A 12,467-nucleotide genomic window follows, 5' to 3' on the forward strand; every position below is an offset into this window, starting at 1 on the left:
TGAATGTTTCCTTCTCTATTCCTATTTTTTTTTTTTAGAATTGAAACCATGCAGCTGTTCCATTGTCCCAAACAGAATTTTACAAATCTTGTCCCACCTGTTCAAAATCAGATTAAATAACATAACTGTCTGATGTAAAACAGGCTGCATTGTCAATAAAATTAATCTAGAAACTTTTAAAGCCATAGTTTTGCTTTGGCAGACTGCATTCAATGTCAGGTGTTGCTTGTCCACATCATTCTTACGACAAATCAAAGGCACAAAATCAGTGCAAAAATAGAAACTCATATGAAAAGCATAGCACGTGTTCTAGCCAGTTTGATGGAAATGTATTCCTGTACACATCTGGGTCGATCGGCTGAGCAGTCCCTTACTTGCTAGCTATGATAAAGTGATGGAAACACTGTCCAAGGCCCTTTACAGAGTCCTCCCCGTGTCCGGGTTCTTTTTTTCCCCAATTGTAATTGCTGTAGAATGCCTCCTACCTTCCCAAGGCTGTGTTGTACATATATGGGGACACATACAGGCAAAGTCAATTATTAGATTGGTTAGATTATCCCATCCAGTAAAAGCTGACTGGTTGGAGAACTACGTAGCAATGACAGAACAAGCTGGAAATGGCTTGAGATAGCATAGCAAAAAGATAATAATAAACTTAAAGCACTATTGGCTTCTACTTGAATTCTGGAACGAAGTATATTTTTTTATTATTTTATTTTCATGGTAAATTTAAGGGCTTATTTATTTATTTAGTTATTTATTGTACAGAGATATAGTCCCCAGTGGCATCTTTCTGTCTGTTTGTTAACCTTCTCAGCAATCATTTCCCTCAGGAGCGAGCACAGCAGCTCTGCCACTGCACTGGAGGCAGCTCCTGGCTGCGATTGTGCCACTGGACAAAGCCCCTGCACCCAGCCCAGCAGCAGCTACAACACCTTACGCACCTGTAAGTAGCCTGTAAGTAGCTAGTAACAACTCTGTATGCTCTGTATGTCAGAATATATGTCAGAGAAGAAAAAAGATGGGATATTCTGCCTGTGCATGCTCTGCAGGAGTGCTAGCTAACTTTGAGGTACGAGTACACTACACAAAGCAAGAGGGTGTTAATGTGTAAGCTATATGTAAGCTAATGTGTAAGCTATAGTGGTAAACAGATTTAGCATCATCCTACACAGTTGTCTTGGCCAATTACGCATGTCACAGGACCAGGCTGCTATCTGACTAGCCTGGATAACCCTGTGCTGCACCACAGTGTGGGCAGTCTCAGTATTGCTTGTTTTTACCTACAAAACTTGTATGTAATATTTAGCTTTAAATAATGTTAAATTTAAAATAAAACCTACCAAGTCTTTGCTGTAGAGAAATCCCTTCTACATGAGCAGAACATAGGCTGAAGTAACCTGTGTGGCAGCCTGAAGGCAATTCTTATTTAGGCAATGATCCTCTTTGTGACTAAAGCAGCCTCCTTAAACTCTGTAGCTCATTTCCTTACCTGCTAAGCTGTAGGAAGGACAGCTGTGTATATCCTCCGCACAGAGACTGAGAGGAGTTACAAGCATAAAGGGAGACAGGATCAGAATTCCAAATGATGTTAATTAATTTATGAAGTGGTCTGGAATCGGTAATATTAAAAGGATGAATGCAAGTTGAAAGAAAGCACTTTCTTTCATAGGAGAAAACTTAATTGCAGAAATGTAAGATGCAAAATAGTTGGGTAGAAAACACTATTATAGAGAAGAACATGGAGATTACAGTGAACCAGAAATAAAGATATTAACAAGGGACGGGGAGCTGTGGAATGCAAGGTTGAACCTGGTCTATTCTGCTTGGTGCTGGTGGAGTACAGCTCTACAGAGCATAGTTAAAAGACAAGAATAAACAAAGTGGAAAGATTTTGAGAAAACAAAACAAAACACAAAGGTATTAAATTCATCCGTATGTCAAATTTGTTAAGCTTTTTAGAGACGACTGGTTTAAAATCATAGAATGGTTTGGGTTGGAAAGGGCCTTAAAGCCCACCCAGTGCCACCCCCTGCCATGGGCAGGGACACCTCAACCAGAGCAGGCCCCATCCAGCCTGGCCTTGGGCACTGCCAGGGATGGGGCAGCCACAGCTCCTCTGGGCAGCCTGGGCCTGGGCCTCACCGCCCTCTGAGTGAAGGATTTCCTCCTAACATTTAACCTAAACCTGCCCTCTTTTAGTTTAAAGCCATTCCCCCTTGCCCTATCCCTACACACCCTGACACATTTAGGCACTGGCAGGCCGCTGTGAGGTCTCCCTGGGGCCTTCTCTTCTCCAGGCTGAACAGCCCCAGCTCCCTCAGCCTGGCTCCATAGGAGAGGTGCTTCAGTCCCTTGATCATCCTTGTGGCCTTGTTATCAGCAAACTTGCTGAGGGTTTGCTCAATGTCACCATCCATGTCACCAACAAAGCTGTCAAACATTACCGGTCCCAATACTGACCCCTGAGGAACATCGCTGGTCACTGATCTCCACCAGGTCATTGAGCTGTTGACCACAACTCTTTGAGTGTGACCATCCAGCAAAATCCTTACCCACTGAGTGGTCCATCTTATCCATGTCTCTCCAATTTAGAGACAAGGATATCATGGGGGCAGCGTCAAATGCTTGATGTCAGTTTCTCTTTCCCTATCTACCATTGCTGCTAACAGTTTTCTGTTATGTAAAAAGATGTTATACTGACCCTGCACTCAAGAAAAACAGCTTAATTTGTAGAAAAGTGTAATTTGGACTGCATGTGAAAAATCTAGGAGGATCAGTAAGCAATAATGTGTTGTGGAATGAACTTTAGGACTGGTTGGTGAGTCACAGGGCTTCCCTTCGCCTGCCAGGTTTCTCAGCTTGTGCTTCAGACTGAATGCTCCATGGGTGGCCCACTACAAACATTAGGAAGGAAAAGAAGCTGCTTCTCCAGGTGAGGTAAAGGGGGAAAAGGTGGGGAAACTCATCAGGAGGCATAGCCGTAAGTCTGGGGAGGTGTAGCAGCAGATAATGTGGGACAGAGGAGAAAGTTGGTAACAGGCCAGAAACTTGGAGCAGTTGAGGGACCATAAAGAGAACAAGCCACGGAGAACTGGATACAGTGGGGGCAGGCAGACCTGCAAACCTCACACTTAATGCAAACATTCTGCTTCTTTGCTTGAAGCTGGTACTAGGTGACCTCAAGCTGGTCTTCTGCAGTCTTCTTTCTTCCTACTTGTTTGCAAAGGAGTGCAATAAGCATTTGATTTCTCATCTGCAAAACAAACCTGTCTCCTTATCTGCTGAATGCCAACGAAAATGTTCATTCTTGTAGCTAGCACAATTTATCATATCAAATCCGATGTCAAATATGGTAGCTCTCAAAAAGTCCAGTACATATAGCAAACTTCCTTTGATTCACTTGATACCAAGTGAGAAGGACATACGCTTCTCTCCCTGATAGAGACAAATCTGAAATGTTTTATGACTATGGTTAGTTAGATATTATGACTATGATTAGTTAGATAAAAGGAGGTTTAGAAACTTTGCAAGGGTAAATGATGTTCCAAGCCTGGAGGACGTGTCTGAAAAGATCAGGTGAGGAACTCAGGGTATTCATGTCCTTGGACGTGAAAATGACTCAGCCTAGTATGCATGTCTAAGCTGAGTACCGACCTATCCACAAACATCAAGAATCTGAAAAACCATCAGTAGAAACAAAAGCACATACTTTAACAAGTTATGGGAAATAGTGTATATATATTTTTTTAAATCCAATGAATGTTTCGATTGTATATAACCCCTGTAGCCTGGACAATCCAGCACACACACTAGGTGGAGCAATCATGTGTCCAGCACCGTCCAGCACCGCAATTAAACAATGCCTGTTTTCTAAAACTCCAGACTGAGTCTTAGAAGAGTTTCTTTGACCGACTTCTACAGTATCACACTTGCAAACCCATTAATTGAGGAACAAGTAGTGACAGCAATGAATTCTGCTGACACATTAGGTTCTGAATGTTCCTGTTTCAAACCTGGGCATTAGAGCAGCTCAGCAGGCAAAAAGAGGCAATTCAGAGAGGAACAAGCAAGGGAAAATAGAGGGATGGGGGGTGAAGGAGGCTGGTTGCATGTAAACAGACTCCTGGTCAGTACCCGTGCCTGGCCATGCCCTGTGCCTCATCGCTGCAATCTTTACTGTCTTCTTGCCAAAATCCATTTCTCAAGATTTTCTGGGGGCACCCAACTGTTTCCATCCAGGCCAATCTGCACAGGCAGCCATGTATATACGTATAGGACATGTGGAGCAAGTGCGCTCATGTGTGTGTCTCTTCTGGGAACACATGCAAATTTTCTTATCCTTTAGATAGAACCAACATTGTGATATTTTTAAATTATTTTTATTTAATTGCATTGCATTCCTACTAATTACTCATTACTTATTCATTTTCCTAATAAAATCATTTTATTTCTACCTATATTTGCCTTCAAATTTTGTCATTAGCATCACCATAAAATTCAAAATTTAACAAGGTGTACTCATTTTGAAAGCAAGATTTGCCAATGGTACCAAATGAAGTCATGTGCAAATTCTGGTCCTAAATTAGGTATACCTCTTTATTACTAGGCAGATATCATACCCTGGGAGATGTTTACAAACACACCAGCTGCACGTCCACACATCACTGTAGTCAGCACTACTCAGTCCTTCAGAGGCTTCAGAGACTATTCAAAATAGATTAGAGTCTTTCTTTTATTAGGAACTAAACAGGAAGTACAGAGGCATTATTTCAAGCTATGTGTTAAGCAAAAGCTACATGAACATTTTTTGTTTCACGTAGACGTAACAGCTCTCATTAGCTGCTGTCTTGCATGGAAATAATAAACAAAATCTTCCCAAACTCAAATTCATCCCTCAGTATATACTTTCATCATATCTACACTTTCTGTGTGCCAATTCCATAGAAAACCTAATTCTGGTATGTGTTAAAGCCTGTTTTGCGGTGGTTTTTTTTTGAGAAGTACCTACTCATGGATTTGTATATGCAGCAGCAGTCGATGATATGCAAATGTTTCTAATGCATCCTCTGTCACAGAACACCACTAGCATTTTTTAAGGATTTTACACTCTATTTAGAATGAGTAAGTATTTCTCTTTAAAATAACAGAAATTACTAGACCACACAGAACTGTAACACTTTTATTATCATTATTTATGTTTTTTTTGTCTGTGTAAACTGTTAACACCAGAAGTCTTGACAAATTACAGAGCACAAATTCCCAGCTGAATTTTTTGTAAATTCTCTAGCCTACTGAAAACTGAATTAACATACATTAGTTTTTACAAAGAAAGCAACACAGTTCCAAATGTCCAAAATGCTTCAATATTTAAACTTACAATGTCTGTTTTAAATATTTAATCCAAGCAGTGTTAAAGGGACACTGTCAAAGTCTCGCAACGACAAATTTGGTAATACTTAACAAAAATAGTCAGAGACAGTTCTTTATATAAAACATATCTTTTACCTAATAATGTATTATAATACAAAAATAATCTCAAAACCTCAGAAACTACTTTCAACGGGATTATAGCAGCAGTTTACTAACTCACCCCATTTTGGGCTATGTTCACATAAAGCTCACTTCTGATCTAGGATATTACTCCATAGATTCCTGTAAAGGAAAATAAGGAACAGGTAATTGCTGTTTTCTACATATACTTAATGGGCTTAAGTATGGTTCAATAGGGCATTTTAACAGTGACCTGGACACTTAAGGGTCTTTTAGCTAACACTAAGCGCAGATTTAAACACAAATGAAAGAGGAAATCTTTCCTTTTCAATTGGCATACCTGTGAGCCTCCTGCTAGGAGCTCTGGTTTGAGTACAGGAGAATCTGGCTTCAGGACTTGTAAGGGGAGAACGAATAGGTGAAACTACAGTTGTGTAAGACAAAATGATAATTCAAACTGATCTCACTCTGCTAATTAACATTTCTGAAACTCTCGCAATCTCCTAGATATTGGCAGACTTTGTGACAGAACAGGTCTCTGTTCTTGAAATTATTGCACAGGTTTATCATGAGTGCTCCTGCGCACTCATCACAAAATCATAAAGCAAGATTACTACTGGTGTGATGCTGCAGACGTCTAATTTGGAGGAATTCAATCCATTGCTGTTGGGTAACCTGAGGCACCATGGCTTCATCCAGATAACTGGTGTGAGCTTCACCGCCATGTATTTCTTCACCCATTCTGACTTTCCCACCAATGTGACTGCCCACTGTGAACCCTTGGCTATAAAGAACGGTGTGGACTGCTACAAAACAAGCAGTGTGTTAGTCAGCAGAGAAAAAAAGAAAGCCACAAGGTGAAGTTTGTTCTGTGCCTCTTCACAGAATGGCTTTTTTGCTTCCCAGACTAACTAACCTTTTGTATTCCTTCCTCTGGCCAAACAAACTGCTCTTGGCTTCATATATGACACAAACCTATCCACTGATTAAACACTCCCCATGTAATACGTCAGCATACCTGAATTACTCCAAAAGAGAGACTACGATCCAAAGTGATAACAAGTCTTCCAGGTGCCACACTGTTACGCTTGTTCTGCCTACCTACAATTTTGCTACAGCTCGTAGCAGGCACTGCTAACAAGAAGGAGGCAGCGTATCAGCACTACTCTCAGTGAAGAATATACTCAAATAGTAAAGACAGGAGTGCAGTGAGCTGTGAAAGGAGAAGAGGGCCACATAAGATACTCTCCATCACTTTTAGACAGAGGTGCTTTTTATTTTGCAACTGGTTTCCCAAAAAGGCCGTTTTTATCACCGGAATTTACACCTATTAACAAGGCCACTAATTTCCACTCTCCCATGCCTTCAGGCCCAAACTTTGGGCTCCCTTTCTGTCGGGCATGATGAGAGGGAAAAACAAAGCTTCCACATAAGGTGAAAGCCAAACAAATAAGGCAAAACTCCACTAAAATTTGGGAAAAACATTTGCAATCTTATTAGGAAAGTATATGTTTATATATTAAAACAACATCAGACAGTGTCCTTTTAAAGAAGATAAGTACATAGACTGTTATAATAATTACATGAACATTAACCATTTCAACAACTTTTAAATATCACACATTCCAGGCTCAAAAGCAAGTTGCGATGTCACTTGGCATTCCTCAATGTATTCAGCTTTTTCTTAGAACAGACGCAAGTGCTTTACTTTTCCATAGGCACCAAAACACTTCATAAGCAAACAGTAAACAGTTCAAGATACATTCCCTGTGTGGAAGCAAGCGTGCCAGCTGTTTCATCCAGCACCTGCAGCTGGGCAAAGCGATGTTACTGCCTCCACGCTGTCCCTCCCACAGAGCGCTAACAGCCAAGTCACAATCCAGTCACACGGAAATACTCTTAAACACAAATAAAAGCTTCATATTTGCAACAGCCCATTTGGATCTCTCGAATTCAGAGAACACCCTAGTCTGTAAATCAAACTTTATTTTATGAGCTCATCAGAAAAGAAGAAAAACAACACACCAAGCAAGGGCCCAATCCACGTTGTACAGTCTTGCATAACACATGCATTCATTAATTCATTAACTAGCACACCTGTAAGCAAAACAGTTCCCTACCTGGCAGTGACAGTGCTTATTCTTCCTCCTCGGTCAGGGTACACGTGTCCCCTGCACCCTACTGGGAAGCATGAAAGCCCTAGTAGTCTGTCTGCTGTGGGATCCACATCAATAGGTTTTTTGTTAAGCTGGTGTTATCTGTATCATCCAGCTTGGAAGTTTGGTCTATACTGCTTCCATACATCAGTGGATTCTGCACAAACTGCCAAGCAGTTACTTTGCAAAGATGCTTGAGATGACTGCTGCAGGGGACAGCGAGCTGCGGGTGATAATGGCTACACCAAAGTCCTTACCTCTCTCTGCCCACTGAATCCTGCCTTGGTATTGCTCTCGTTTTGGTGCAACTCCCAGCATAAATCAGGCATCAGTATCAGCTGTCCTAGGCCAAAACCTGAGCAGGATTTGGGTGAGCAGCCACAATGCTAGTGCTACATCAAAGAAGTTTTAGGCATGGATGTAAAACCTCTCATTTTGGCATATATGTATCTGTTAGAATCATATCAAAAATAAAACGATATATTTCAATCACAATATGTGTGCAAACATGCCCTGAAAAAAATAGAAAGAAAAATGGCAGCTTTGGCTAAGCTACTAGCTTATGCATTTTTCCATAAAAACAGGAATAGAGTCGGCAAAAACGAGAACTTTTACAGCTCCACATCATTTTGCCAGCTCTTCCCTAATGCATACTGCATTTTGCTTGCGCCAACATCTTCACAAGTCATTTGGTTTTCCACAAGGGGACAGACCACACAAAATGCACATTCAAGAAGAAGTGCCTCTGGAATTTGTGACACGAAGTGCTATGCTTGCAATGGATCTCATGGCACAAGTAGACACTTTGTGACAAAACCCAGCTTGGGAGATGTAGTTGGAAGCTAGGCGATACAGCCTTTCTGCTCCGAATATGTTAAAGTGCCCAGGCAGTACCTTCTCCACCAGACCTCTGTCCACCAGTTCCATCAGGCGCTGGCAGCTTGCAACGTAGTCACTTACTCTGCTGTAGGGAAGCCAGTCAATCATGGATCCATCGTACACGACGTCTCCGCTGAACAAAATCTTGTGCTCTCGGTCATGTAAGCAAATACTTCCTCTGGAATGGCCAGGCATGTGCATGACGGTGAGCTGTCGGTCTCCAAGGCTGATGACATCCCCTGCAAACACAGGCATTACGGGGATAAATGCATGCATTTATCATGCACATTAAACACCACGAAAAATGTACAGCCTACCCATGTGCTACAGCTACCCATGTGTGCTTATACACAGCGTACGTCCACAACAGTGGGAGCAGGACCTTTTTTCTCACTGAGTGCCAGAGGCATTTGAAAAATGCACTTGACAAGATGGTATTTTCCAGTGATAGTAATGAATAACACAGGCTTGAGCTGTATTAACTGAACCAACCCTCACCCTAATGAGCTGAACAATATAAAAAGAAATGATAAGAGAAAATAAAACAGGAAACAAACAGAACACATCTAAGCCATGTCTCCTTTGAAAATTTCCAAAGTATTTCACATTTTATTAAACTTTATCCTCAATTCACCTAGAACTTAACTGCAGCCACTTTTGCATGGAAAAACAACAGGATATAAATTGCAGAAGGAGGAGCAAGTTTGGCCTCCAAATATGTTTCTTAACCGTCTTGAATCAGACACATAAAAACAGAATGTTATTCTCCATTTTAAATGTGAAAGTCTTTTCATTGCTCTAGTCCGAACTTGTGTTTTCAGCAGAAAACCAGTCCAGGGTTGGCAGATAATTAACAACAAGTCTGCTGTTATATTTAAGTTATAATGCCAACTTAGTTATAAAAGTGCAAAATCCATTAATTCACAGGTGATAAAATACATAAACTTTAGGGCTGTGAAGGGAAGGAATAAGAAACCTTGTCTAAAGCATGTGCTTAATAACTATGCAAAACAGTTATAAAAAATAACATCCAGTACCATAAACTTCAGGAAATGAAGACCTGCATAAGAGGATGATGCTTGGAACTGTAATATGCATTTCAGGTTGCAAAGTGAACAAGAAAAAGCTCCCAAACTTCTATTACATTAGAAGTACGACAGTTACAGAACCATCTGACTCAACCAGCAGGTATCCTCAGATTTACTCGAGACTCAGCAAGCCTGAGGGTGTTGTCCTATGGACAGCAAGGGTACTTCACGCTTGAAAGCCAAACCTCTCATCAGAGGACCTGAGTGCTTTGGGAGTGGGCTGGCAAGTATTGCCTCATGTTCTGGGATGATGTAAAGCACAGTGCCTTGGCTGAGTGCGACTCAGGGAGTGCAGTCATCTCGAAGTGCTACGGGTAGGGATGGGGGATGTCATCCACTCATGTCCATTCGCAAAGCACGGGAACAGTGTTTAGAAGTCACTGCAGAGCTGGCATTTAACCATGCTGTACCTATCTGGGAACTGGGTCCCCACATATGCAGCAGCAGCCAGCCTCAAACTTATCAGAGAGAATTTTTAGTCAAATTCTCTTTTAAAGGAAATGCTCAGAAGCCTTGATAGAAGTAGCAGGCCTGCCTTTAGAGAAGATTATATAGAAAATGCCTGTTCTGGTGATTGAAACAGCAGCGGAGATGGTGAAGTTATGGGAACAAAGTGGTGCAATGGGTTTCAGATTGCTCCAGCTGCTGAGAAGAAAAGTGCAAGGAAACAGAATATGACATCCAGAATTGAAAGAAGCATACAGATATATGTATATATGTATATATGTATATATGTATGTGTATATATATATATATATAAAATACAAGTAACTAGGAAGACAGTAGGTGGTAAGGCAGAATACAAGTAGATGCCATTTTAGCTAAAATAGCTGAAAGGAATGGTGCTTGAAAGATCCCGTAAGATTACAGTAATGCAAAAACTGATGCCAATAAATGAAGCGGGCACTGTATGAGTAAAAGCCATGTCTCTGGATTCTAACAGAACGTAACTCTGCAGCCTACTTTTGAGTATTACTGGATATACTTGCCCCACAGCAATTAGTCATGCATTGACATGACATGCCACTTCCACACAGTTTGTCTCAATGAAAGCTGTACTAGAAACTTTGATGTTCCTTTGACAGTGAGTATGCTTGACCTTTTATGATTTTAATAATTCCTCCCTTTTGGAGAATAAACAACCTAAACTCCTGCTGACTGTTGCCAAACTGCTCATCAAATCTTCTCTGAAGTCTTCAGTTAAGCCTTCTCCAGCACCTTTGCAGGGTGATGGGCTAGGACAGCTACTACCTAAATCATCTGCAGGTGTAATCTGTCTATTGCACTGCTACCCTTTAACTCCTGCCCCATGATATTCTGCAGTTAGGTTACCTGTTGCTGAAATAACCTACTTATTGTTAACGATTATATCAAACTGAAAAAATGAGCAGAAATGTCTGTTTTTTTATATACCTGTAAAAAGCTTTTTCTGGAAATGTTACATTCGTGTAAATTCTTCTGCAAAACACAACTCACATGCTTTGCTGTGCGTATTTCACTAATTAATTTTTACTCACTGTTATGCCTTGCCTGTTTATAAGCAATAAGGGTTACCAGATGCCAGAACTGACTGGCACGTCGGCTGGCACACTGTTAGAAGAAGCCTGAGGGTCCGTCAGTCTCAATTAGTCAGCCTTTAAATGCTGGCTCCTTGCTCCCCCCCAGTGCCGCTGAGCAGTTCTTATTCCAAGGCAAAAATCCTCCACCTTCAGGCAAACAAATCAGGCGAGCAGGGGGCATTTCTATGCATGTTCCTGAAGATGCTTTCAGAACAGGTGGAAACAGGGATTTCACCTGCTGTGTGCTGATTTTTTTGTGTTGTGGTGAGGACTGTGGGGTGGGCTGTGGACTCCACGAAGTGGGTTGTGGAGGCTGTATGAACCTGGAAATCCAGAGTTCGATGTGGAAAGAAGGCAGAAAAAGTGGGATGCCAAAAAATAATAATAAAAAAGGCACAAAAGCCAGGTTAACGTTTGTGCCACGCTGAGGACTGCAGTTGGATGGTGGACCCCCCCCGAGTGGGCTGTGGAGCCTGTACAAACCTGTAAATCCATAGTTTGACGCATAAAGAAGGCAGGAGAAAGGGGACTCCGAAAAAAAATAAAAGTAAAAAAGGCACAAAAGCCAGGTTAAGGACGCCAGGGAGGGAAGAAAGCCGTCCCTGGGCAGCCCGGGGCTGGAATCAACGCGGGCATCCCCTCAGGCGGCGCCTCACCACAGCGCCCGCCAGGAGCCGCCGCGGCAGGGGGGCGACAACCCCGCACGTCCCCGCCGCCCCCAGCCACCCGCGTCCCCCGTCCCGTGTCCCCCTGCCCCCCCGTTCCCGTCCCTCACCGTCCTGCAGCAGCCGGCTGGGCCGCACGGGGGGGACGCGGAACTGCCTCGCCCGCCAGCCGGGCCGCGGCGGCCGCGCCACCTCGCGGTCCGACAGCCAGGTGACGGCCTCGTAGTTGTCGCCGCGGAGCAGCGCGGCCGCCTCGGCGCTGTGCACCGCCACCTCCTCGAAGTGCCGCAGCCCGCCCGAGTGGTCGAAGTGGACGTGGGTGGCCACGGCCAGCAGCGGCCGCGGGCCGGCGCCCTCCAGCAGCCCGGCGGCGCGCAGGTAGTCGGGCAGGCTGCGCAGCCCCAGCCCGGCGTCGATCACCACGTCGCGCTGCGAGCCCCGCACCAGCCAGATGTTGGCCCGGTTGCCCGACTCGTAGAAGCGCTCCTGGATCCAGAAGATGCCGCCGCCCAGGGGCTTGTGCGCGAACCACTCCAGCGCCGACATGGCGCCGGGCGGCGGGCAGCGGGAGCCGGGCGGAGTCGGGGCTGGGGGGGGCCGGGACCGCCCCACTGCGGCAGCGGCGGG

At 43.4% G+C, this 12,467-nt stretch overlaps 1 protein-coding gene across 2 annotated transcripts; it reads right to left on the reverse strand.

The window, feature by feature from the left end:
- Window positions 1-5,168: 5,168 nt before the first annotated feature.
- On the reverse strand, window positions 5,169-12,449 carry MBLAC2 (metallo-beta-lactamase domain containing 2). Of its 2 annotated transcripts, XM_080574230.1 has the most exons (3): window positions 11,951-12,449; window positions 8,610-8,767; window positions 5,169-5,655 (listed from the first exon to the last, which is right to left on the reverse strand). In XM_080574230.1, exons 1-3 carry the CDS (start codon window positions 12,384-12,386, stop codon window positions 5,641-5,643), a joined length of 609 nt encoding a protein of 202 aa, XP_080430356.1. In that variant the 5' UTR covers window positions 12,387-12,449; the 3' UTR covers window positions 5,169-5,640. The 2 variants fall into 2 exon arrangements, with proteins under 2 accessions (XP_080430356.1, XP_080430355.1); XM_080574229.1 differs by having other exon boundaries at window positions 5,169-8,767.
- Between the last annotated feature and the right edge of the window lie 18 nt (window positions 12,450-12,467).

The sequence above is a fragment of the Anser brachyrhynchus genome (assembly GCF_964034855.1).
Source record: "Anser brachyrhynchus genome assembly, chromosome: Z".
In the NCBI taxonomy this organism is placed as follows: Eukaryota; Metazoa; Chordata; class Aves; order Anseriformes; family Anatidae; genus Anser; species Anser brachyrhynchus.

Excerpts from the sequence above, each read along its gene's own strand:
- MBLAC2 (XM_080574229.1), bottom strand. The coding sequence starts at position 12,386 with ATGTCGGCGCTGGAGTGGTTCGCGCACAAGCCCCTGGGCGGCGGCATC. Across the intron at positions 8,768-11,950 it reads CAGCCGGCTGCTGCAGGACG|GGGATGTCATCAGCCTTGGA; the intron begins GTGAGGGACGGG and ends CTGTGTTTGCAG.